At 44.1% G+C, this 26,267-nt stretch overlaps 1 protein-coding gene across 4 annotated transcripts in view; it reads right to left on the bottom strand.

Annotated features, from left to right (window-relative positions):
- OPHN1 (oligophrenin 1) overlaps positions 1 to 26,267 on the bottom strand; it is a 116,550-nt gene that overhangs the window by 45,640 nt on the left and 44,643 nt on the right. For all 4 annotated transcript variants that reach the window (XM_060692023.2, XM_034435160.3, XM_034435159.3 and 1 more), the window contains exons 5-14: positions 25,731 to 25,832; positions 24,434 to 24,544; positions 23,106 to 23,210; positions 21,765 to 21,894; positions 16,085 to 16,185; positions 13,145 to 13,239; positions 11,950 to 12,028; positions 7,951 to 7,984; positions 5,843 to 5,905; positions 3,482 to 3,556 (exon numbers count right to left, since the gene is read on the bottom strand). In XM_060692023.2, coding sequence (XP_060548006.1) covers positions 3,482 to 3,556; positions 5,843 to 5,905; positions 7,951 to 7,984; positions 11,950 to 12,028; positions 13,145 to 13,239; positions 16,085 to 16,185; positions 21,765 to 21,894; positions 23,106 to 23,210; positions 24,434 to 24,544; positions 25,731 to 25,832 — 895 coding nt within the window. The remainder of the gene's footprint in view (positions 1 to 3,481; positions 3,557 to 5,842; positions 5,906 to 7,950; positions 7,985 to 11,949; positions 12,029 to 13,144; positions 13,240 to 16,084; positions 16,186 to 21,764; positions 21,895 to 23,105; positions 23,211 to 24,433; positions 24,545 to 25,730; positions 25,833 to 26,267) is intronic.

Here is a 26,267-nt window from a genome sequence, read left to right as displayed (position 1 = left end):
CTCAAAAATTGCCAAGGATGCTATAGATCACAGGTGTCAAATTCAAGGCCCGTGGGTCTTAGATCTGGCCCACGGGGTTGCCCTGGAAACAGCAAAGGACAGGCCCACGGTGCCCCTGCCAATGAAAACGGAGCTTGGGAGGGCTGCATATGACCCTCCCGAGCTCCATTTTTGCTGGCAGGGGGTTGCAGGAGGCCATCGCAGCCAAAAACGGAGATCGGGAGCCCATTTTCCCTGGCAGAGCACTTGGGCCACCACAAGTGCCCCCGACATGAGTGACGTCAAGCTGCCACTCCCCCATCAAACACAACCCTGATGCAGCCCTCAATGAAATAGAGTTTGACACCTCTGCTACAGGTGCATTTTGATTCAGAGAAACATCTAATAAAATACCCTATTTCTGATTTTAGCAAATCATTTAAGCCTGATAATTAAGGGGATATGTAGATTATGAAAATAGATATTCAGTTACTGCTCATCGATGCTTTTTCATCAATGTGAGATGCAGTCATGGATGAAGGCCACAAAGTTCAAGCGTTGGTTCCATAGGCTTAGACGTTTCGATTGATCAGGTGGATGAAACTGAAGGGACGTTTTATCAGATTTGCCCTTTTCAATCCTTACTGAATGATACACAACTGGGTAGAAAGGTAGCCCCCTAGACCAGCAGTTCTCAAAGGGTGCCCATGAAACCAAATAAATGCATATTTTAAAACTTCTCTGTTTTATTTTCTAATACAGATATAACCCACATAAACTAGAGCTCATTAGGGTCCTCAGCCACTTTTAAAAATGTAAAAGAGTCCTGAGATCGAGATGTTTTATCTGCCTTAGATGACTAAAATAAAATCCAACATGACATTGATAAGTTGCCTTCCGCCGCGCCCTTAAAACTTACCTTTTCCAACAAGCCGGGCTGGCCTAACAAATTTTTTAAATGATTTTAAATTTGTTTTGTCTTTTTAAATTTTGGGCCAAATTGAGATATTTCCTTTTAATCTGTTCTTAATGTATTTATTATGTGTTTTTATTTGGCTGTACACCGCCCTGAGTCCCTAGGGAGAAGGGCGGTATATAAATTTGAAGTAAAATAAAATAAGTTCTAGGAAAAAAGGAATGAATGAAACTGAGCATGCCATGAGGCAAGCAGAGGATTAAAAATGTGGTCTCCGTCTTATGGAGTCCCAAGAGAGACTGGAAGAACCACGAGCCAAAATCCAGTTGGCCAGCCGGCCTCTCGCTGGTGCTCCCTTGCTCCAGCCTGTCCCCCCAATGACCCAAAGGGATGGAAGCCGCTGCAAGCCTCTCTCAGGGAGGCCGGAGCAGAAGAAGGTCGGCCCGCTTTCTATCCTGGCCATGCAGGGACCTCTTCTGCAGAAGAGAGCTGAACTTGAAACCAAACACGTCCCCGCTGGATACTGGCTCCTTCCAATAGATCTCTATCTTTCCTGAGGGGAAGGAGACATTCAAATGGCACTTAAAATGTTTAACTTTACCGGTTGTGACCCTTTCGTTTACTGAACTTCCAATGTCTCTGAAGCCCTTCCTGGAACACACACCGGGTCTCCATATCCCCTCTTGGTATTGTTACGACTGAACCTGCCTTCAAGTTATTCGTTTTTCTTTATGAAGGACCTATAATTTACTCATGACTTTAATGACTGCTAAACTCCCCACCCCCCAGAGCAGAGACTTGGCCCTGACCTTCCCACTCTCTCCTTTATCCCTTCCTCATCCCTTCCTTTTTAACCAGGGAGGAAATCTATCTTTTTTCTTTTTTACTCCTCTGGCAATATTTCTGCTTTTGTTGCCTGCCCAACTGTCTACAGCCTTTCATCATTTTTACTGGCTTTCCCCTCGGTCCCAGAAATCTAACTCCGGCCCTTCTCCAAGCCTGAGCAGCTGTGATTGCTAGCTGCAATTTTTCACATTTATATACTTGTCAAATCAACCATCAGTTTTCCAGCTATTTAATCTTTACCAAACTCTCCTCTCCAAAACTGTTTTCATTCCCTCTCTGTGCTTGTATTTCTACTTCTCCTGCCCCAGATTGTAAATCTCCATATTAAGTCTAAAAAAACACAAGTCCTGAGGATTTATTTTAAGTTGCAAATTGTTCTGGTTGTACTAGCAAGTAACAGTGATAGTTCACAATTGCAGCTGAATCACCAAATTGAGTGGAAAGTTGGAAGGTTTGGATTTACATATCTCAAATTTTCCATCAGCTTCTGCAAAATTCAAAGCTAATCAATATATTTTTAGAAATGCAAATCTTCACTCTTTTATGCAGAGCGTAATTCTCCAGGACAAGCACTGAGAGGTTCGACATTGGCAGGGATGCGGGATGGCAGAGTAGCAGATCTATCCGTGCTCTCCCTCCCTCCCTTTCTCTGCAAGTTAAATTGTGATGTTAGTCGGGTAATGAAACATCTACAGCAGGGGTCTCCAACCTTGGCAACTTTAAGCCTGGCGGACTTCAACTCCCAGAATTGGCTTAAAGTTGCCAAGGTTGGAGACCCCTAATCTACAGGAAGCAACGAAGGGCTCCCGCAGTTCAACCCTGAGCTCTGCCTATTCTCTCCTCTTGAAACTGGTTTCTGTCCACAAGTTTGTGAGCCTGTTCAAGGGGGCAAAATGTGTCCTGCAGATGTTATATCCAACTGCAAACACCGCCGCATTGGACTGCACCCCTTTCCAGTAATGTCCGCCATCGATCTGTGGTGGAAAGGAAGCTCTTGAAGGGCCCAATCCTGTCAGTGCCTCAAAAACCCTCCCGGATGTTGCTGGATGACGTGGACCAAACTTCCGGAGCGCCTCAGCTCGGATGGCCCCCAGTGGCACGCGGGTAGCCACAACTGGGAACAGAACTTTCATTAGTAAGCGAGGATATGGTTAAGTGAGTCGTGCCCAATTTTATGACTGGTTGCTAAGCAAATTGCTATGAACCGTGCAGTCATTAAGTGAATCTGGCTTTTCCCATTGATTGTGCTGATTGCAAGTCGGCTGGGAAGGTGGCCAATGGCGAACCCGGGACATTGCCCCCCCTCATAAGCACCCAGACCAATTGCCAAGCGCCTAGATTTTGAGGCTGCTGCAACGGTCACATGTGTGAGGACCAGTCATGAGTCACTTCCTTCCACTGTAACTTCAAATGGTCACTAAATAAATGGTTGTAAGTCAAGGAGCACCTATTTGCAGTAAAACTCCACCAGGTCTGTCCTCTCTCCCTGCTTCCCCCCCGCCCCCCGTGTCTAGTTTTCTATGATGTGGAAAACAGTGTGCTAATAAAAGCCATTCTACCATAACTATTATGTTAATTTAATTCCCATGAAAAAGATGATCACAGATTATTCAGCAAATGAAAAAAGAGGAAGCAGTGAAATGCTGAGGCAGATTTCAGAATGAACGGTGGTGGTTGGGTGTCCTCGGTTCCTTTCCTCTCGGGCAATTCCTTCCGACCGAGACCTGCCAAAGGTCTTACCAAAGAAGGCATTCAAGAGCTTCTGGACTTGGATGTTGCTCCCAACGGTGCGATAGATCCCTTCCGTGGCGATTCCTGAACGGGAAGAAAAAACAAGAAGCCACTCAAATAATTCATCCTAGCAAAACAAAGATCTTTATTAGGATTTGAGGAAGCTCACTAGTGCCACCTTATGCCATCATTAAGGGGGGGAAATCATTTTTCAAAGGTGTTTTGTAACAAACTCTGGTACAATAATTTAAAATGGAAAAGAATCCAGAGACCGCAGTCCTCTTTCAAATGATTTATTAGAACCCAGTAATTCTCAAAAAAGGCTTGGGGGTAAATTGCCTGCAGATGTGCCGTGCGAGCTCAGGCAGGTAGGGCAGCCATGTGGAGAAGTCACAGTGGGGATTCTCCCACTCCAGGCAGTTGCACATCCGAGGGAAAATGGCTCCCAGCACTTCCAAAGCAGCCTGCAGCCTCTCCTCCCTTGCGGACAATTACTATCTGAAGTATTTAGCCATAGCCCCAAAATTTAAGAGCCACAAACCCTTCCAGAATACTTCATAGGACTCTTTTGGGGCAGGAAAGTCCGTCCTTCGTGGCTGACGACCCTCATCCACATGGGGGGTCTTGGCACGCATGCAGGCTGCCATGGGATGTGCATGGCGGCACCAAACACAATCTATGCTGCCTTCTAACTGAATGTCCCCAGAATATTCCAGCCAAATAATTTACAAGGATCCTCAAAGAAAACAAGGACATCTAAAGCAAACTGATACTGCTGAAGTTCTTGCCTTCATTTTGTTCCATTGCTGGCCACTTGTTTAAGTGTTCTGCCAGAAACACTCCACTGTCTGGGATTTTGAGTGTTGTCTGAAGAATGGAGCTGAGCAGAACCCATTTATTTCTGTGGCACTTTTATGACACGGCTTCTCAAAGCCAGAAACAGGAGACTCGCCCATTCCTTCTGCTCTTTTTTATTGTTTCATTCTGGAATATTAGCTATCCTGAATTTTCCTCTGAGCAATTCAGAAGTATATTTAATTCCCTTCCCAGTTCTTTTGAAATTGTATAAAATGTCATCCTTACAGCAGTTTTCCACTCTTATTTATAGCAGGTGTCAAATATTTACTTTATTTTAATGCTTCTAAAATTGCATGTCATCTTTTCAACTGCTATTTACAAGGGGTAACAAAAATGTGCGTCTCCACTAATTGCATCTTGCTTTTAACATGTTGGCTTAAGTTAGTGATTTAAGAATAAAGTTAAGACTACTTTAGGGTGTAACTTGCAAACTCCGCAATACTGTCCTAGAACCAAAGAATTCCTCAGATCCCACCCACTCAAATTAGAGAAATTGTCTTTGGGAGCATAAAATTATCACTTCAGACCTCTACCTCCCTCCAGGCTCCCTCACTGCCCTTTCTGAAAATGTATCCTGCCCACCAAAAGCCTCCATCAGAATAACCTGAGGAAAGGCAGGACAGGAAAAGGTTGGGCTCCAAAGGAGGCCAAACGTCTTTGTAGCCTTTTGCCAGGTCCTCCATAGGTTGTTCTTGGGGGGGTGGGGTGGGGGGGGTGTTGTCCTTAGAAAAGCGAGTTGATTGGCCTCAAACAGCGTTTCTCAACTCCAGCAACTTTAAAAGGCCATTTAGACTATTTTTTCCCCAACTTTGACAATTTTGTGCGGACATCTGGGAGAATTAAAAATACTATAAAAATAAATATATAAACAAATAAATATGAACATAAAAATAAAGAATTTTAAAAACTTAAAATATAAATATATTTAATATATAAATATATATTTTAATTTAAAATATATATTTTCTGGGAGAAGAAAAAATACACGAGCACATAATAGATACAAACTTAAAGTGAACCGCTCCAAACTCGATGGCAGAAAATACAACTTCAGCAACAGGGTGGTTAATGCCTGGAATGCACTACCTGGCTCTGTGGTCTACTGTCAACCTCCCCTCATTCCTTAGAGGTCTGTGTGCTGCCTATCCCTGTCCTAATGTTCCCTTTAATTGTATTCATTTTATGTATTCAATTCATGCTTATGCTTATATATATTTTCTAATATTCACTCAACAAAATAAAAAAAAAATTCTGGGAGTTGAAATCCAGAGATCTTAAAGCTGTCAAGGTTGGGGTGGGAGTGGGGGAATGACCTAAACTGTCTTTCACAGCTGCGGTCAGAAAGGAGGTAAACAGGAATTTCTCTTTTGCTTCCCCTGTGGAAAGATGCAACTACAAGAGACAAATTGGGGATGCTCCATCCTTTAAGGACTGCTCAGCCAGACGTGCCTCCCCACCACTGAACTCGTGTCTTGCTCTAGTTTAATCCAATGGGCCATGTGCTATCCTTACCATTTGTCTCTACTGCATTGATGCATTTCCGGACAAATCTGAAGCCAATCTCGTTCAGTTCCACTGTTGCAAAAAAACGAAACAAAAGGCAGAAAAAATTATCCCTCGGCAACCTCCAGAAAAGCAAGTAAGAACATGTTTCTTTTGCTCCCCCTGAAGATGTGATGCTGCTTTTATGCAGCCAGCATCTGCTGGCACATGCAGGCAAGAAAGGCTCCCGTTCCTTCCGACTGAGGGTGAAACTATGGAGCAGCTGATGAGGCATGAACAATAAGGTCAGCTCAAGTGGCAAGAGGCCCGGGTTTAATCGTGCCCTCCTCCAGGTATGGCCAGGCCCAAATCTGTGGGATGTTAAAAAACTGCTGCCAGTCAGAGCAAGCAACGTAAAGCATGTTGGGATAAGAACCTGACTTACTCTAAGTCCTGGTGGTTATGCAAGGAGAAAACAGATGATTCCAGATCCCACAAGACAAAATGACTTTTTGGAACTTCAAACCCAACCCTGCTCTGCAAATGTGGTTGGATAAGAAATGAACCAAATTCAGTATAGCGGTCAGGGAAGTCTGCACTGTATTTGGACCTCTCTGATTAGATTTAAGGTACAATTGTTTTATACCAGCCTTTTATGGCATGTCCACAGGTGTTGAACTCCAATTCTTGTAAGTCCTTAACTATGAGGCCTGGGGAGGAGGTGGGCGGAAGACTGGAGGCACATACTGCAGGTAGGGAGGGGGCAGGTAGGACCATGAGAATTCAGAAAAACTATTTTTCCCCATAAAGCCCCATCCTTACTGAAGTCAGTTTGGACTCAGTGTATCACATGCAGGAATACATATGCTAATTAAAATATCCCTAAGAGGCTATTAATGATGTTGGATGACAGGGGCTGAAACGCTCTACAGTGAGGAGGCCCAGCTGTCTGGCCTGGCTGGGCTGCACTGAGCAAAGAGGAATTGAAAAATATATAATGGAGTTAATGCATATAAATCACGGGTTGGACACGTTCTAGAGGGCACCAAAGACCTCTGATGGCTTTGTGCCCTCTCCTGGCTATTCAGCCCTCATTTGGTGGCCGTAATGAACATTTCTAATTAACATTCCTTAATTTTTTTTTTTTGAAAATTTTTTTTTAAATTTTTTTTAAAAAAATTTATGTTAAAAAAATTAAACATAAAACATAAAACAACATCTTTTTAGAGCAAAGGTTTGGATCCGGCATAAAATAAGTATAAATTCCAAATTTCATCAATTAACATCTTTAAAAAAGGGGGGGGGGGGGAGAGAAAAAACAAAAAACAAAACAAAAACAAATCTATACCCAATTTTTGTCATTCAATTTAACATCTTATTCTATCATTTAACATTTTATTATGTAATCACCCTAAATCTTAAAACTTAAAAAAAAATTCCTTAATTTTTTTTGTTTTTATTTTAAAAACAATTTTTTAAGCTTAATTCATGCAGGCACCGATCCTGCAGGAAGAAAGGAGCTGGGCACATCTATGCTGCACTCTTACCACCTCCTTGCATTTTACTTCTCCAAGTCACATTTGTGGAGAAAGGGGATTCGGCTTCCTGGGACCGAGAACTTCAAGTTTTAAAAAGAGCAACTGCCACCCTTCCTCTTTTCTAAGGCTACCCTGCAGCCAAGTAATGGCCGGCGTTTTCAAAAACAACAGCAAGTCTAACAGGGGAACTGTGCGGCTCTCATAAAAAGCTACTAAGCTGCTGAAGAAAACCCAAAGATATTTGTAGCTAAAACTTGGAAATGGTGCAAGGCAAGCTACCCTTTCAGAAAACCAAGATTGTGAATTGCCTGCAGTTGGATAGATTCTGGAAGCCCATTCAAAAAGTTGACGCTGAGCAATACTGAAGAACATGAAAGGAAGATCCTTCCCAAAACAAAATGCAAAACTTTTTTTTAAAAAGGAGGTTCATTGACTTGAACCTTTTAAATTTCCTGACCCTGCAACGTTGCTGATCATTCCTATTTTAAAGCCCGATTATAAAACCTGGACATGCCACCAGCAGGGGGCAGCAGGGGGCTCTCTCTGAAACAGAGCAACTCCCTTTGGCATCCCCAATGCTGGGAAAAGTCACATACTCACTTTCTTCCTGCTTGGTGATGGGGCTGTGGTAGATCTAAACAGCAGAGGGGAGGGGAGGGGGGGTCAATTAAAAGCATGACAGGACAAAGGAATTGGGGGGAGGGGAGAGAGAGACAAAGAAAGAGAGAGAACATCATTTGAAAATAAGCACTTGGGTTAATTTTCATCTTTGCAGTCTTTGCCAAGCTGCACATTACAGTGAAAGACTTTAAATGCTTAAGATGGAAAAAAAGGCACCCTAGACGTGTGTGTGTGTGTGTGTGTGTGTGTGTGTGTTTTTCTAATTTGCTAAAAACAGCATTGGGAAGGGCCTGTTCCCAATATGAATTGACACAGCTCTTGTCTTCCAAATTTTGGCTCTCTAGCTTAGTGGGGAGGGACATCCTACTGCTACCCGTCAATGCCACGGCTCCCTCTTGAGGACAGGGCCACCCACCATTTCATGTCTTCCATTCCATTCCTCCCTCTGCAGCCCTTTCCATGCGGCTGCTCCAGCCTCCCCTGCCCAGGCACAGGGCACCCCAGATGACGCGCCATCGCTCCCCAAAGCAGTGCTTGCTTCTGGCAACAGCAACTCAGCTGGGCAGCTCCATACAGAAGCAAAGGCTTCCTCTCCTGTCCTGCAAGTGGGCCTGCTGCTCCCCACCATCCCTGGCAGCATCTATCATCTTTTCTTCCATAGCAGGATGAGATACGCTGAGGAACCCCCCCAGGCCCACCCCCAGGCCTTCGCCTACTCCAAAACATCTGGAGGACACAAAACTGCAACAGGGAAAAGTAATTGCTGGGTGGATGATGAATAAGGTATAAATAAGATATAAACCCTCATTAAAGAGCCGTGCACTGGCTAGAATGCAGGAAGAGAAGAGAAGAGAAGAGAAGAGAAGAGAAGAGAAGAGAAGAGAAGAGAAGAGAAGAGAAGAGAAGAACAGAGTTGAAAGGGACCTTGGAGGTCTTCTGGTCCAACCCCCTGCTTAGGCAGGAAACCCTACACCACTTCAGACAAATGGTTATCCAACATCATCTTAAAAACTTCCAGTGTTGGAGCATTCACAACTTCTAGAAGCAAGTAGTTCCACTAGTTAATTGTTCTGTCAGGAAATTTCTCCTTACTTCTAAGTTGCTTCTCTCCTTGATTAGTTTCCACCCATGGCTTCTTGTCCTGCCCTCAGGTGCTTTGGAGAATAGCTTGACTCCCTCTTCTTTGTGGCAGCCCCTGAGATATCGGAAGACTGCTATCATGTCTCCCCTAGTCCTTCTTTTCATTAAACTAGACATACCCAGTTCCTGCAACCATGTTTTAGCCTCCAGGCCCCTAATCATCTTTGTTGCTCTTCTCTGCACTCTTTCTAGAGTCTCCACATTTTTTTTACATTGTGGCGACCAAAACTGAATGCAGTACTGCAGGCTACTTCTGCTGATCACCGGCTGCCATCAGTTTGGCAGTTCAAATCTCACCAGACTCAAGGTTGACTCAGCCTTCCATCCTTCTGAGGTGGGTAAGATGAGGACCCAAATTGTTGGAGGGCAAGAAGATGCTGACTCTGTAAACCGCTTAGAGGGCTGTAAAAGCATTGTGAAGCAGTATATAAGTGCTATTACTATTTTTTTTATTATTTGTTTTATATGCCGCCCTTCTCCGGAGACTCAGGGCGGCTTACAATGCGTTAAGCAATAGCCTCCATACTTTTGTATATTTATACAAAGTCAGTTTATTGCTCCCACAAACTGGGTCCTCATTTCACCTACCTTAGAAAGGATGGAAGGCTGAGTCAACCTTGAGCCTTGGTGAGATTCAAACTTGCAGTAATTGCAGGCAGCAGATGTTAATAACAGTGCTTTAGTCTGCTGCGCTACCAGGGCTCCCTATTGCTAATAAAACCCACCTAGAGCAACTCTCATGAAGAATCTAGCAACCAACAAAGAGAACTAATCTCTCAGGGTCCCTCCCGTAGGCAATGGGGAGGGGGCAAAGTTTAGAGGTCAGCATGTGGCCCCTTTGGGCAGGTTGCTCTCCAGGGGCACCACACATTGCCCCAGTTGCATCGCGGGCCTGCTCCTTCTTCCCCCTTTCAGTTTTCCACTTATTCAGCCCCCCCCCCCCCCGCACACACCCCAACACCCAGACCTGCTGCTTTCCAAGTGTGTCAGAAACAGAAGATCTGACCGGAGGAGGAGACGGTCCCTCTCGTTTCCCAGAATGCTCTGCTGCAGCTGCCATATCTGGAATTCTCCACACCCGAGAAGAGACTGCAAACCAGCCAGGATCTCCTCTTAAAGGGGGGGGGGGGCGGGAAGAGTATCCAGTTGGCTGCTGACATAGGATTCCCCCCCCCCCACTTTTCCTACCAGGTCAGACCTGGTGTTTGGACAACCTTTTTTCTTCACAACCGAGAAATCCTGCTGTGAGCCTGGATTTTCATCTCCAATATCAGGCAAGCTTCATGTGCAGGATTCAAGGTTTAGAAGGTTTCTCTGATGATTTACTCAGTTGCTGCAAAGAATCTAAGCAAAACCAGAAATAATTTTTGCAGAGATTCAAGAAAATCTATCTGAAAAACCATAGGAAAAGCATCCTATTTTGGGAAAGTAACTCTAGCAAACTCTGTTCAGAAGAAATTTGCAGGGTATTTTTTTCAGAAGCCACAACGGATTTTTAAAATTATTGGCTTTAATGTGCCAATAATAAATGTTGCAATTTAGTGTAATCTAAGACTATTAATTCAGAACTCTGTTTATTATGCAGATGATCGATATAATGAACAAAAATGAAGATTTATGTATTAATTATGAATTTTAGCCCACTTTCCATCAAGGGTCCAAAACAAAGCAATATAATAAAACCGAATGTCTAAAGTCACCGAACACAACCAGGAGAGTGAATTTCTCAGCAAACCCGGTCACGGGAGGCTCCTTAAGGTGATGTAGACCCCCTTAAAGTGCCAACAGCCTTTGCTGCAATGGACCTTGAGGGGCTTCTTGAGGTAAATAGGGGCCACTTAGGGGGCAAACCTGCTCTGTCCCTTTCGGTGGCGGCTGAAACTCCAAACAATTCTTATTATCCTGTTAAGTTTAATTTGGCCTTTGGCAGAAACCTTCAGCGGCTCCACGGGTCCTGCCCAACATTGGAACTGAAATGCTTCAGGTAGCATCATTTTGAATGGTGGGATTTTTAACAACTGCTTTCCATTCTCGGGTGCTTCCTGCTGGCAGCCCATCCCAGGAAAGGATCGGGGATTCGTGTTCTGGCTGAGGTTCCTTTGGTTTCTTTCCTCTGCACCTCCGGTCAGAGTGCTCATGGCCAGGCAGGCCAGGTAAAGAGGGATGGGGAACCACGGCTATCTGGGGAGGGGCAGGAGACGAGGGGCAGGCCTGGCGCTAAGCTGTGATGGTGGACATTCGAAGGGAGCTCAGATGCGGCAGAGTGAATAGCAGAGCCTGAGAAGCGACAGGGAAGAGAAACGGGACTCGGTTTCTTTTTCTGACTCTCCCAACAGGCTCAGCTGGAAGTCACGCTACCCTTTTCCACCCCCGAGGGGCCTGAAGCGTTGCCAGGAATTTAATATAATACCATAATACAAAGACTAAAAAAATAAAATGTGAAAAATTGCCAGGACATTAATTTCTTAAAAGAGCTCAACAACTCAATTATTTCTTGATATATATATATATATGGGGGGGGGGGGGAGATCCGTGAATGCCATCTGGCGGGCGGTCTTAAGGAGCCAGGTGCTCTGTTGAGCACACCAACCTTTAATGATGTCCAGCTTCATTCAGGGGGACTTTACTTCTGAGTGGACGTCCAGACTGAAAATTAATCCCAAGGCACCCTTTTAACTATGCCAAGGCATATTTTTTTATCCTTAAAAAAAAACAGCTAAAACCCTTTTTGTGGAGAGTTTGCCAATCCAAAACCGCTCCTTGAAAGTCCCATTCTCAGAGGAGGAAAATGACCAGCCGATGCTCTGGCTTCAGCCAGGAGCAGCCCTCCATACCTACCGGCTCCTTCCCATCCATGGCCTCCATCCAGAGCCGTCGGTTGGCTTCCGAGGGGGCTTGTAAGGTGATGGCACCAGGCCTGCATAAAATTCAGCGGGGGAGTGGGGGGGGGACAACAAGAAAGAAAAATTAACAGCCAACTCAAATGTAGCTTTTATTTTTTCTTACAACTCCCAAAATAAAACTGAAAAATATGAGGGAGGCTGAAGGAAGGGCTCGCAGTGAGAAAAGGAGGAAAGCTTCTTTCAGGAAGGACTCTTTGGTATATTAATGCTTCAAAGTTTAGCAATTGGAGGGAAGTATTTGTTCATTCTGAGGGATGATTTTTCTCCTCTTACAGTAGATCAGTGCTTCTCCAGTTGAGCAACTTCTCAATATGTGGATTTTATCTCTCAAAATTTCAGCAATGGCCATGGTGGCTGGGGAACTTTGGGAGCTGAAATCCACAGATCTGGAAGCTGCTTAGCTGCAAGTAAAACCAGAGGAAACAGACCCGTCACTGGTTTGATCAAGAGGACTTAAGTCTTGGACTAAGGGCCAGACTCCTATTTTAGCTCAATCCGAAACTGAAAACAAATGCGTATTAAATTTATTTTATTCAAAGACTATACCAAATTTATCAAATCATTTCTACATTTTTCTCTCTGTATTTAATCCATTTTTCCATCAATCTCCCCTTTTTCTTTCAGCATATATTTTATTAAGTCAAGCGTCTCATCATCAACACTGCCATGACTTCATCAAGCAGCTCTGGATTTTTAACCAACATCCAATCTAGATGCCAACAACAGCTCAAAGGGAACAGAAATCCCCACTAATATTATATCTGAGCAGAGTTGCTTCCTCTTGAAATTCTCCATCACTGCAGGCAGAAAGCACCAAAACTCCCATGTGAATGATTTTAGGAAACCCTTCCAAAAAATAAGAGCAGACCCAGAGAAATGGCAGCATTCACCTGACGTGTTGAAAGAGAGAAAGGAGAGAGATTGGTCAAGAAAGCTTTAATCTCCATTTATCCACTGGGGGGTGGGATCCCTACAACCCCTTCAACTCTCAAATAGAATAACATTCCCACTCACCTGAGTGAGGAAAAGCTTTCATAACCTTCATTATTGTTTATTTTTATCTGCACAATCTTTAAAGAGGAGCGGCCCAATATTTCACTGGGACCGAAGCTGCCAACGGTTTAGCTCACCTTTCAACGGTCTCAATGTCAAAACAAAACCTTTTGTCTATGGAGTCCGTCTTCCTTCGCACACAGGATTTCAGAATCAAATGTACAGTGGTGCCCTGAGAAAAACAGGACATTACATTTAAAAGAAACACCAACGGCAGGGAAGGTGGCGCCTTAAGAAGCAGGCGTCAAGAGTAATACCCAACCCTCCAATCAATGCAAGTTGAAAGCTTAATCTTAATCTCAATCTGATCTCAGCCAAACAAAGCACACGACCAGGAACCAACGTTTTCTCATTACAGGAAAGCTTGCCGGACTGAGGGCCGAAGCAGGGGGAGCCTGGCAGATGTGCCCTTTTCAGCTGGACTCCTGGCCAGGCTTCATTCTTCTGCCAGGAGCCCCCAACTGGCCCTGCGGGATCTTGTGCAAGCCTTGATCCTGCCACTGGCTTGAAGGAGCAGCCTCACTTCTGCTTGCACTTCGGAGCACTTCGAGGCTCCTGGGAAGCTCGGCAGACTCTGAGAAAGCACCCCATCCAGGCCCAACGGCAGGGAGCGGGATGCGAAGGGGGACGCAGTGCAGTGGCACTTGGGGAAGGGGGGCACCTGACAGAAGGGGAACGGAGGAGGAAGTTCGGGGCAGCAGCCAGCCTCCTGGGCCAGGAGGGTCACTCTGCAATTACCGTGAGCGTCTTCGTTTCTTTTTTAGGCAAGAGTAATAATCAAGTGGATCTGCAAAACTGTACGTAAGGGGGGAAAGGAAGACCTGGATGGCACCAAGTGGGCGGAGGATGTCTGGGTGGCCCTGGGCTCTGGCAATGATGGTGATGGGCCTCCTGACACCAGCTGGCCACTCTCCTTCCAAAAGCCCAAATCCTAGTAGCAGAAATTGAGGAGGTAAAATGCACCAAGATCCCAATGTGGGCAAGAGGCACCGAGATAGAAAGTGACAGGAGAGGGAGGTGCTTTGCAGGCTTTGCCTTCTCTCTTCCGGGAGGACTGTGGCTTGAACCAGGAGGCCTACAGCTTCTTCTGGCCAACCCACGGGCTCATTCACAGCTGCCAACTGGGCAGACCACCATCTGTCCTCACTGGAGGTCTGGAGCCGGGAGTCGCATACCCAGGCAAAAGCCCTCTGAGGAGGCAGCCACACGGCTGCCAGGAACTCGGTCCTGCTCTGCCTGGGTGAGCCAGCAAGACCAAGTTTTGCCTGGTCACAAAGCATATGGAAGGGAGCCCAGCGGATCCTCAACGGGCGGCCGGCACACTCACTCCAACTGGGAGGAGCTCATCCGTTTTACTCACCACGGGGAACTCTCACCCAACACATCCATTCTATGGAGCCACCAGGGGGTCAGAAGCAGTGGTGAAATCCAGTTTTTTTTTACTACCGGTTCTGTGGGCGTGGTGTGGCTTGATCGGCGCGGCAGGGGAAGGATACTGCAAAATCTCCATTCCCACCCCACTCTGGGGCCAGCCAGAGGTGGTATTTGCCGGTTCTCCGAAAAATTTCCACTACCGGTTCTCCAGAACCTGTCAGAACCTGCTGGATTTCACCCCTGGTCAGAAGACGTGGGGCTGGAAGGCGGCTGATCCTGCTGATGGGATCTTCCTTATTCTGAATCGGCTTAGAATGTCTTCAGGCATCGTGATGTCACTATTGTGTTATTGTTATTTGTTTTTACGTTTGTTGCTTTTGGATTTTTAATACTATCTGCACCCTCCACAGCTGCATTTGCAAGATGGGCAGCTATATAAATGAAAGGGAATAAAAACTTAGCCGCTACCTGGGGTGCAGTTTGTTTGCAGTGTGGCGAGAATTAAACATTTGCTTCCCATGCAAAAATACTCCTTCTTTTGCATTTCTTTCCAGTAGGTCTCATTCCATTTGATGAGATTTCTTCCAAAAGAGAAGAAAAAGTTGACCAAGGCACTACCACATTCTTTAGTTAGCCAACACCCTACTTTCTGTTGTGGCAACGTATGTCCCGGTCTGTAGCGCTCCTGGTCTGCCACTCTTCCCATTTAGAAAGATCAGAAGGGAACTTCCTGCATGGGACCCCTTCAGACAGGGAAGCAGGGGCAGCCAAGGGGGTCCAGCACACTGGAGAGACAATCAGCAGCCGCCCTGCCTCCACCCACCCCAAGCAAGATCAGTTGGGACAGGCATCACAGAGAAATCCAAAGGAAATGCTCAAACTTCCCCAGGAAGAAGAAGAATATCAAAAAGTCTTTTTGGCAGGAGAAGAACATTTTCAGGAACTTTATATTCCTTCCCTTGCTGGCAATGTAAGCAGGTGAAACGAAGCTTCCTGCTGTTTCAGTAGAAAGATTTTTCCAATTGATAAAGATGCAAATAGGGAATTGCAAGTAAAGAGAGGTCTTGGTTTAGACATGCAAAATTTTGCCTGTATTAACAGAAATGCTGCTCCTTTAAGAGAGGCTACACTGAGAAAAAGTCTACAATGAACTACTTTTTGCTTGATAAAAGGGCATTTTGGAGGAACAATAAAGGTTAGTGAGATAAAAGATTTTGGTATGATCCAAGACAGCGTCCTCAGCTTGAGAATTCTGGATAGAAGTCTTGGGGAAATGCTGAAGATTTTCTCTTGCCCAGACAGCTGATCCTGATCCTGCAGGTTATTAGAAGATCGGTTGTCCTGTTTGTGATTCTTTTGACAAATGACACAATGCAAATCTGACATTTTGTTAAAAGGAGGTTTCCCCAAACTAATGTCTCGTAGCTCTTACAATCGCCAGCCTGCACGGTTTTGCCTCTAAACACTCTAAAATTAGTTGGTGAAGATTACAAACAAATGAACAAAGCCAAGTACGTCTCAACTGGAGACCAGAAAGTTAGAGAAGAGGGGAGAAGCCACAAGTTGCTGCATTCGTTAAGGGCTACCAAAAGGGTGCAGAGGTTCTGCCTGGTTTCCCACCGTTGATGCAAGAAGCTACTCACTTGTTTTGCTCCTGGTTTCTGCTCCATGGGTGTCATTCTTAACATCTTTGTTTCCTTCTCATACTGGCAGTAGTATTTGACCCAGGAGATTCCCAGTGCCCCTACATCAAATCAAGAGATGAATTAATACCTGAGACCCCCACCCCACCCCAATTCTCCACGTTCAGAGACATGCAGTATCTAATACAACCATCTCAAGCACTGCCTGGGTCTCCAGCACTAAAAAGAAAAAAAAAGACAAAGGGCAGGCAGACCTCTCTCACTTCTCCAGCTTGTAGATAAAAAATGGCTGCCACAGGCTACCTATCACATCCTGGCCCTTGCCGACTCTTCTCGATTCAATGTATGTGAGAACTTGACTCAATTCCTTGACTTCAGTTCTGGTTACAAGGTTGAATTTAACTAATTGCATGGCCTCTGCTTTCATTAAAACCCACAATATTCTCATTAGCAGAATGGGGAAATCTGGTTTAGATGATGCCACTATCAGACAACCCCATAGTAGGATGACTACAATGCCTAAAGAGTTCTTGTTAATGGCTCCATTCAGCTGGGAAGAAAGGACCACACCTTTACTAATGGTTTACTAATGATTTACTAATAAATCATTTTATTAATGACCAGGATGGGAGTTGATGTGTAACATGGACAATGACAAAGTCCTGCATCTTAGGAGAAAAAAAAGGGATAAGACACAGGTGTAGAATGGGGGAGTCCTGGCTGGACAATGATGCACCCGCAAAGGATCCAGGTATTCCAGGACACCACAGTGGTGAAGCTGCTAAGCAGTAAATACTACTTTAAATGAACAAGACGGTAGAGTCCAGATTGTGGGAAATGGTTTTCACTCTCTATTCTGCCTTGGCCGTGGCCCACATAGAGGAGGGCACCCTATTCCAAACATCACAATCTGGAAGAAGAAGAAGAAAAGACAAATTGAACTATCTCAGAAGAGGACTAAATGACCTACGAACGGAAATTGTCCAGTGAGGAAATTTAATGGAAGCGGGTATGTTCAGCTTACGAAAGAGGTGATCGAGAGGAGAAAAAAACCAATCTATCAGAATAGAGCTGGAAGGGACCTTGGAGATTTTCTAGTCCAGCCCCCTGCTCAAGCAGGACACCCTCTACCATTTCAGACAAGTGACTGTCCAGTCTCTTCTTAAAAACCTCCAGTGATGGAGCACCCACAGCTTCTGGTGGCAAGCTGTTCCACTAGTTAATAGCAGCCGGTAGAAATCTAAAGCTGTAGGGAGGAAGGACATTTGTTTTCTGTTGCCCCAGAGGGCAAGACCAGAAGTTGAAACGTAAGGAAATAGATCCAGGTAAGAAATTAGGAAGAGCTTCCTGAAAATGAGAGCTGTCAAACTGTAGGACAGGATCTACCTTGTACATCCCCCGTTACTGGAGGATTCTGAAATGAAGCTGAATGCACCAAATAAGGGTGGGTCAGATGAGGCACTTTCCAGTTATGTGGTTCTATAGGAAACTATCGGGAGGAGGGGGGAGAAAAAGGGAGAAAAGTAAATACAGGAATTGTGTATTTCTTGAAAAAGGGAACCTGGGAACTCTTTTTGCAAGGATGACTGCCGTCATATACAGCTCACAGATAAGCATTTCTAGTTTCTTGAGTTTTTCAAATAAATAGAGACTTCCTATGAATACGAGTGTGGCCGCACTCAGATGCAAAGGCAACAGCTGGAGCAGTTAATGGGTTTAAGAATGACAAATAAAATTAAGTATCTGGATATATGGTTGACTGCCAGATGCTCCTCCATAAAGGAGGATAACTATCTTCCTCTTTACAACCAGATGCTCAGAGATGTAGAAAGATGGAAAAATTTCCAGCTATCAATTTTGGGAAGGGTGGCAACCATTAAGATGTGCGTGTTACCCAAATGGCTATTTCTATTCCAAACAGCCCGGTAAGGTTGAATAAAGAGTTTTTTACAAATTTGGATAGGAGTATATCCAAGTTTATCTGGCAGGGGAAGAAACTGCGGATTAGACTTAAGATGTTACAAGAACCCAAAAACAGAAGAGGACTTGGACCTCCCAAATTGGGAGCTCTATCACCAAGCAGCGAACTTGATTTGGGTGAAAGAATGAATGATCCTACAAAAGAGACGACTTTTTACATTTGAGGGAGCCGGTCTTCAACATGGCTGGCACTATTTTCTATGGCCAGGAGCGTCCGGCCGTCCCAGACACTTTGATGATCACTATTTACATAGGACTCTTGGGTACACTTGGGAAAAGATTAGAAGAAGAGTATATTCAAAAGTTCCATGTTGGATTTCGGCGCAGGAAGCTCAGATCTACCCGACATTGTATAAAGGGAGGAAAACTTTGACGTATGAAGTCTTTTTGGATGTTCAGGGTAATCCGAAGTCACGAGAATTATTAACTCTTCAAGGATATAAAATAGACTGGTGGTCTTATTCTCAAGTGCACTCCAGGTATAAAAAAGATTTATATAAAGAAGGAATTTACTGTAAAAGACAAGAATTGGATAAGATCTTATTAGAAGGAGGGAAAGGGGTACTATCTAAATGTTATGCATATTTATTGTCTCTGCAGATAGGACAGGATGTAGTGAAGGATTGTATGATAGCATGGGGGCGAAATTTTGGATATCCCCTTGACTTCCAGCAATGGGAACAGATTTGGTTGAAAAATATGAAATTAACCATGGCTTCTTCATACAAAGAAAACATATATAAAATGGTCTACCGGTGGCATCTCCCCCCCGGCGAGACTAGCTAAAATGTTTCCCGGGACATCTTCCTGCTGTTGGAAATGCGGTTACAGTAATGGAACTTATTTTCACCAATGGTGGACCTGCCCGCAGGCGGTTAAATATTGGAAAAAATACGGCAATGGATTTTGGAAATTACACAGATCAATTTGGAATTAAGGCCCGAGATTTTCCTGTTGGGGGCAAAACCTTTGAATGTTAAATCAGGTATATGGTTCTTGTTGATTCACATTATTACTGCAGCAAGATTAGCGTATGCGCAGGAGTGGAAAAATCAATACTTACCAATGGATTTGAAAATAATATATAAAATTAATGAGTGTGCGGAATCAGATAGATTAACTAGATTGATCAATGGTAAGAAAGATTCAGAATGTTATAACAGTTGGAAATTATGGTACGATTGGGTCCAGAAAAGGTGGGATAGAATAGATATATGAAGATGAATATATATGATGGCAAGTATGTATGTATGTATTAAGGAATGACTTTATATTTATGGACAATGTACTCACATTACACCATGGTTGCAGGATTGTATATTTCATTTGTGTATTGGTGCATGGAATATATTAATAAAAATGATTTTAAAAAAATGATGGGGATTCCATGGTGATCAGCTTGGCTTAAGAGACCCAAGAATAGCTCAAACTCTGTGTTGCAATTATTTACCTCACATTCCTGCAAGACGCCATTTGATGTCAGTCCCCAAGGTCAAGATTGATTTGAGAGGGATGTTCTATGTGCCTTCAGGTGTGCAAATGTTCTTTTCCACAACCCCAGTTATTTCTGTAGGGACTAGCATGAGACTGGGACACCTCAAGTACCGGTTAAAACTGGTCTTTAAGGCAGGATCCCTTAATTCTCTTCGGTAGTAACTATTTCTCCCTGAAAGAAGGTCTAGACTCAGATGTAAGACACTACAGCTTCTCAGTCCCCCTTTGGCCTTCACAGAGCTCAAGAGAGCTAATCTAGAATTGAATACTCTGCCCTTGATTCTGATTCTCCAGAAAAACTGAAGTGCATTCCGTTGTTATTATTATACAGGTAGCATATACAGAGGAACCTTTACTTAATTTACTAATGCCTTATTCATCCTACTTGGGAACAAACCATGGGAATTACAAAAAGAGAAGCCAAAGTCAAGAAAGATGCTCCCAGGTAGGTACCGAAGAAAAAAATTCAGGGACACAAAGCAGTATTTCAACCACCTCTATACAGAGATGGATGATTGACATGATGATTGACATGGAGAAACAAGAAAGCCTTCCAGAAGATCTCCAAGCTTGAACGGATATGCTGAAGGATCTCAAAAGACAGACAGTAACTGTCCATTTCAATATACTATAATGAAATTCTGTATAGTAGAGATGGCAAGAAAGCTGGTTGTGTAACTGGGCCAATCATTCTCTCTCAGCCCAACCCACCTCACAAGGTTATTGTGGTGGTGGAATACGTGGCAGGAGTATTAGGTAGGTTTGTCATCTTGAGTTGACATTTTACACACACACACACACACACACACACACACACACACACACACAAATACAGGTGGGATAAAAATCTGATAATAACAACAAGAAGAAAAAGAAGAATTCAGAAGATGAGAGGAACTGCTGGAACATCTAAGAACTTTGGCCATCAGCAGAACACAAATCAGTGAGATTCTAGCCAAGTTATGCCAGCAAGAGATATTGTGCAGAAGGAATATTGTGAGAAACCCTGGAGAATTTAGGATGGACAACCCGTTCGGAGCTAAATGGAACATTCCCAGGAACGTTCACCCAAAAGCTTTGGCAAGAGTGAGGCACCTCTTCTTCAAGGTGCTACTTCTCCATGTAGGCCTTCCACAGCCCCTTCCTTTGGCCACTGTCCCAGGGATGGACCTGCACTCGTGTGCAGACTTCCCGGGAAAACTTGTGAAGCACGGGGGCCAACCCTTCTGGAGGATCGGATGCCCCCTCCCCCCCGCTTCAAGGGAGAAGGGTTGGCTTGGGCCCCTCTGAATAAGCTCCATTCAATTTGCAGCCATGCTAGATCCCAAGCAGAGGGAGTTCAGCCTGGGGAAGTACAAGTAGTCCTCAACTTACAATTATTTACAATTTACCATTACGATTATTCATTTAGTGACTGCATATATTTATGACAGTGTGCACCTTCCTGGGGCCACATGATTGCCATTTGCCATCTTCCCTCCCAAAGAGCAAAACCAGTGGAGGGAAATGGGGGAAAGGCCATAAAATGAGGCCTGGTCACACCTAATGGCCAAATCGCTTTGCAACAAAAACTCTGATCCTAATTGAGGACTATCCATAACATGGGGAAGCAGGAAATGATTCCGTTTTAATTGTTCCTCATTTTCCTGTATCCTTGGTAATTTTTTTTAAAGGAATAGTGAGGATTCCAGCTAAAGCCCCATAAACGGTTGAAGGGATCTCCCTTTATTGGGACAGAAGCCTCAAGGAAGAAGAACAGGGATGCTTGGGAGCAGGGCTGGAAGCAGTGTGAGAACGGAAGATGTGGAGAGTTGGACACAACGGAATGGATATCAATATCATCATCATCATCATCATCATCATCATCATCATCATCATCATGGCTTGAAGGTTTGAATTGGGCAAGTTAAGGCACCAACCTCCCAGATTAATTTTTGAATTGTTTTGCCCTCCCCCCCCCTCCAAACTTTCATCATCATTTCAATTAGTTTTAGGCCAAGGCTTGATCAAAAGGTGAATTCTGATGAGATCAGTGGGCACAGGGACCTTCGGCTGTCTACAAGGAGGCAAGCTGAAGAGCAGAGGTCACTTATTTCCAAGATCTTCAATCAAAGGCATGTTTTAGCCATAGCCACAAGGAGTGACTCTTCTCTTTCAGGATTCCGCTCTGTACAACCTTGTTTAAGAAAGCAAGTCTGCCTCTTACATTTTTCTTGTGAATAGAGGTATCCCTCAATGGCTGGTTTGCCAGGTAGCTTGCAGGTCAGTGGGGCTTCTTTCATTCTTTTCTTGAGGTCTTCCAGCTCTTCACGCGTACTGCTGAAATGATTCCTTGTCTATTGAGCAACGGGAGAAAAGACTCAATTCGTATTTGGGAGGCAAAATCCTTATGTTCAGACGGCCAATGGGACACTTCCATGGTCTTCTATGAAAGAGCCAGAGAAGAAGGCTAATCTTGGTGGACCAGTCTAGCAATCATTTCAAGCAGAGGCTGGCCAGGTGACCCTGGGGACTTTGCAAAGATATGCAGGAAGTAGAGGTGTGTAAAACATTCTAAGATCAGTGGGGCTGTTTTGAGAATGGGCCTCCACAGAGAACAGTGGAAGAGTCGATTTTCCATCCTGGAGCTTTAATATAAATGGATGGTAATCACAATGGCTCTTACCAAAAGTTTAGCCAAAGGGATAATTTTTAAATATTTTAAACAATCAAGCATACTTTTGCATCCTGCCTTCATGGTGCTTAGGGAAGGTGGTTTTTTCCCCAAAGTACAAAACAAAACTTTTGCGCATTTGGGAAGAATATTTATCCAAAGAGGCTCAACGTATTTGATTCACGACACACGGTTTGCTCTTCCCTGGAGCCTGGGGAAAGAGGCCAGAGCCTGGATACTGGGGTTCAAAGCTGTTCTAAAACCAGCTCTCTCCCACTGAGCTCGGCAGGAGTTTGAGGGACGGCAAGTCTCCCTTTCTCCAGAGGTCCCATGTCTGGACACCCACCAGTTTCCTAGGAAGGAGGAGGCATAGAACCAACACGGCCAGATTTCTTCTCTGAACAAGGGAAGTGGAGGAGCATGTCCAGCTCAGCACCTGGAGGGGCCCTCTGATCCACCTTTCCCTCTTCCAGGGAAAGTAAGTGTGGCAGCTGGGATCCCTTCCAGTGTAGGCCTGGTGTCCTTGGCTAACCAAGAAACTGCCTGAGACACTCCTGGGCTGCCCCCACAGCCTTTGGGGAAGGCCCAGAATAACTGAGGGGGCCCCCAGGGCAGTTTCAGCAGACAAATTCATCAGGTCCCATGGATCAATCTAGGCCACAGGTTGGGGTTTCTCGGATGTCCCTGTCTCGGGTTAAAAAAAGGTTGAAAATAGAACCAAGGGCTCTCTAAACATAACCAATTCCTTGTATTTTTTTAAAAAAAAAGTGAGTTAAAATGTGCATGCCTAAGCCTAAAAATCAGTGGTGAGAATGAGTTGTCACTAAGAATTGCTGCTTCTCCACTTAAAAAGAAGAGGTGGGAAGAAACTGGGAATATTGGAAATTCACTTACATTTTGCAAACTGAGCTGAAGCTGTTGCTTGTATGGAAGGAAATCTTGTGTGAGCTCCACAGTCAGGTTGTTGTAAGTGAAGAGGCTATGAAGAAAAGCCAACACCTGTGCAGGGAAGAATGATAATATTCTAAAAATTGTACAGGCCAAAGCCACAGACCATGCCAAAAATGGAACTGGGCCTCTGCAGGGGGAACGTGCTGCCAAATGACTTTGCAACCAATTAGAACTGGTTTCACCACTGGCCAAGCAGGACTGATGGCCATCCCAGGCGCCTGACAAGTTAAAAGATTCGGACTAGGTTCACACCCAGAGAGGAAACATAAGCAACTAATGGACACCGGCTCTTCCTCACTGAGGCCTCAATTGATTGTGCGGAATAGTTTTTTCCCTTTAATTCTAATTCTAATTTATTAATTATATAATAATTTATTATATATTTTCTCTAAATCAAGGACAACAATGTTTGAATATAATAGAAGTGGTAGGAATGGCCCAACAACGTTTAAGCCCTCTTTTGCAACTTTGAGGGTTAGCTGGTACAGGTAAATCATTTCTTATGCAGACTTAAGTCTATATAGTTTATAGAGAATACAGAACCAATTTTCTACCACTTCTAAATGGAATGGAACTATTTATTTCTGTGTGAAACTCTGCACATTTCACTTTCCTGCTTTTGGTCACTTTACAACCAAGAGAAACCCTCAATTTCTACTTATAGCAAAATGAAATAAAAACAAAAGGAAATGCAAAAGACTATTGAAGACCAATTTCACCTTCATGAAAATTTTTATTTACTTTTCTTTCACATTTTCTTTCTTTTCTCTTTAAGAATAAAAGCATAAAAGCACCCTGTTATTAAACTGGTTATTAAGACCAGCTGCCTGCAATTACTGCAGGTTCGAATCTTGCCAAGGCTCAAGGTTGACTCAGCCTTCCATCCTTTCTAAGGTAGGTAAATTGAGGACCCAGTTTGTGGGGGCAATAAGCTGACTTTGTATAAATATACAAAAGGATGAAGGCTATTGCTGAGCACATTGTAAGCCGCCCTGAGTCTCCGGAGAAGGGCGGCATATAAATCAAAAAAAAAAAAAAAAAAGAATAAAAGCATTTCTGAAACAAACAATTATAAAGGCTTACACTAAAGAGTACATAGGTAGTCTTCTACGTATGATCAGCCACTTAGTGACTGTTCAAAATTATGACAGACCGCCCAAAAGGTACTTACTACCCAGTTCTGAAGTTCCAATACAACTTTAAAAAGGTTGTAAAATCTAGTCGGTCAGTCTAGGCAAGGGGGGGGGAGCGGGGGGAGGCATCAGACTTACAGGCTCCACAATACTGAATTTCTTGCTCTCCTGCACTTCTTGGATTTGATAAACATATTCCAGAGAAGATTCAAAAAAAACGTGTCGCTCTTTATCAACCAGCAAATCAGCCTGAGCAGAAAAAAAGAAAGAAAGGAAATACTACATGATCTTCTTTCTGCTGCAATTAAGGAAGCTGTAAATCTATGAGCAGCTGAAGACTATTTCTAAAAGTAGAAAGAGAGGGAGGGGAGGAAAATACCCCAGAACAGAAAACACCGTGTGTTTTGAATTGTTTCCCAAGAACAAACTGTATTAGTTATACTAGCCAGAATTCCTATTTGAGACTTGCATTCATTTCAAAGAGCCCATTAAAGTGGGCAAATCAACAATACTTTACATAACAAATAGGAGGAAAATAAATAAAAAAGTTCAACTAATTCCCTCTATTACTTAACGCACAATTTTGCCAGTTGGTGAATTTTTATTTATATTCCACCTTTATTACATTTACAAATAACTCAAGGCAGCGAACATATCCAACACCTCTTCCTCCTCCTCCTATTTTCCCCACCACAACCCTATGAGGTGGGTTGGGCTGAGAGCGTGACAGGCCAAAGGTCATCCAGCTAGCTTCCATGGCTAAGGCGGGACTTGAACTCACCGCCTCCTGCTTTCCAAGCCTGGAGCCTTAACCACCAGACCAAACTGGCTCTCCAAACCGTCTGCATGAAGAGACTCACTGACAGCTTGGGTCCAGCTCTAGGCCCTGCTCACGGATGCGGAAGCCAGGCGAGGTGGGGGGCCCAGACTAGCAAAATCCAGGATTGGCCCCCTCTTAACCAGCAGAATTGAGTAGCTGACCTAGGCCCAAGGGCAGCTTTCTCAGACCAACCTAACGGACAAAGTTGTTGCAGAGGTGGCTCTTGTTCCCTCTTGGCCGGCCACTGAGGATAAAATGAAAAGCCCAGAATGCTTTGGCTTGCCAGAGGAGTGCCAAAATAAGCAGATGTAATGAATGCAACAGCTGTATGATTGTGGCCTGTTCTATCAGTTCAACCATTGATTGATAGCCTTAGTGCCAATCTGTTTGCTGGAGTGGGGTGGGGTGGGGGGTCAGTGGGCTTGATCCACTGGTGGGACAAAACTTCCTGGCAGGCAGAAAAGGAAGAAGAAGCAGGGGGGAAATGCAGAGCAACAGCTGTGCCTTGATATCCTGAAGAAATGGCCGGATATAAATAAACAACAGACAGCCGCATTGACCTTTCTGGCAAACAAAATTCTCTGACCACCACCCAACCGTCAGCCTCTCCTTTACCTCTTGAAGTTGAGACTCCTTTTTCTTGGAAGATAAATGCAGGTGGCGGTCCAGCATGGAGTAAAACTTCTCCCCATCCTTCTCAAACTTTTTCTTCCTTTCCTATGGAAAGAGAATTTTCACAAGCTTCTATCAGGATCCACTGAGCACAAATGGAAGAGCCAAAATCAGAATTCACTCAAAATGTTAAAACTTGGATGTTTGGAGAGGAAGGAAAATTATTCTGATTATGCTCAAAATCTTTGCTAATATTATTTTCATATAATCCCAATTTCTGGCTGGGCAATGCCTCCTCAAGCCCTAAATGTAAGTGTTTTGGTACACACACACACACACACACACACACACACACACACACACACAAACAACTATGTTTGAACTTAGCCAATGAGCCCTGTAAATGGAGGATTCTCAGATTACTTTTTCCTATGATTTGCCCAAAATGTGCATGAGCAAATCTGAACGGAATGCCCATCTTCTGTATCTCACCTTTATTCTGCTGTGGAGAAAATCAGTTTATTTCTAACACAGACGCTG

This window comes from Pantherophis guttatus, chromosome 12, assembly GCF_059756535.1.
Source record: "Pantherophis guttatus breed Tessera chromosome 12, ASM5975653v1, whole genome shotgun sequence".
In the NCBI taxonomy this organism is placed as follows: Eukaryota; Metazoa; Chordata; class Lepidosauria; order Squamata; family Colubridae; genus Pantherophis; species Pantherophis guttatus.
Note: the sequence above shows the minus strand (reverse complement) of the source record. Positions and strands in the feature narration are given on the sequence as shown.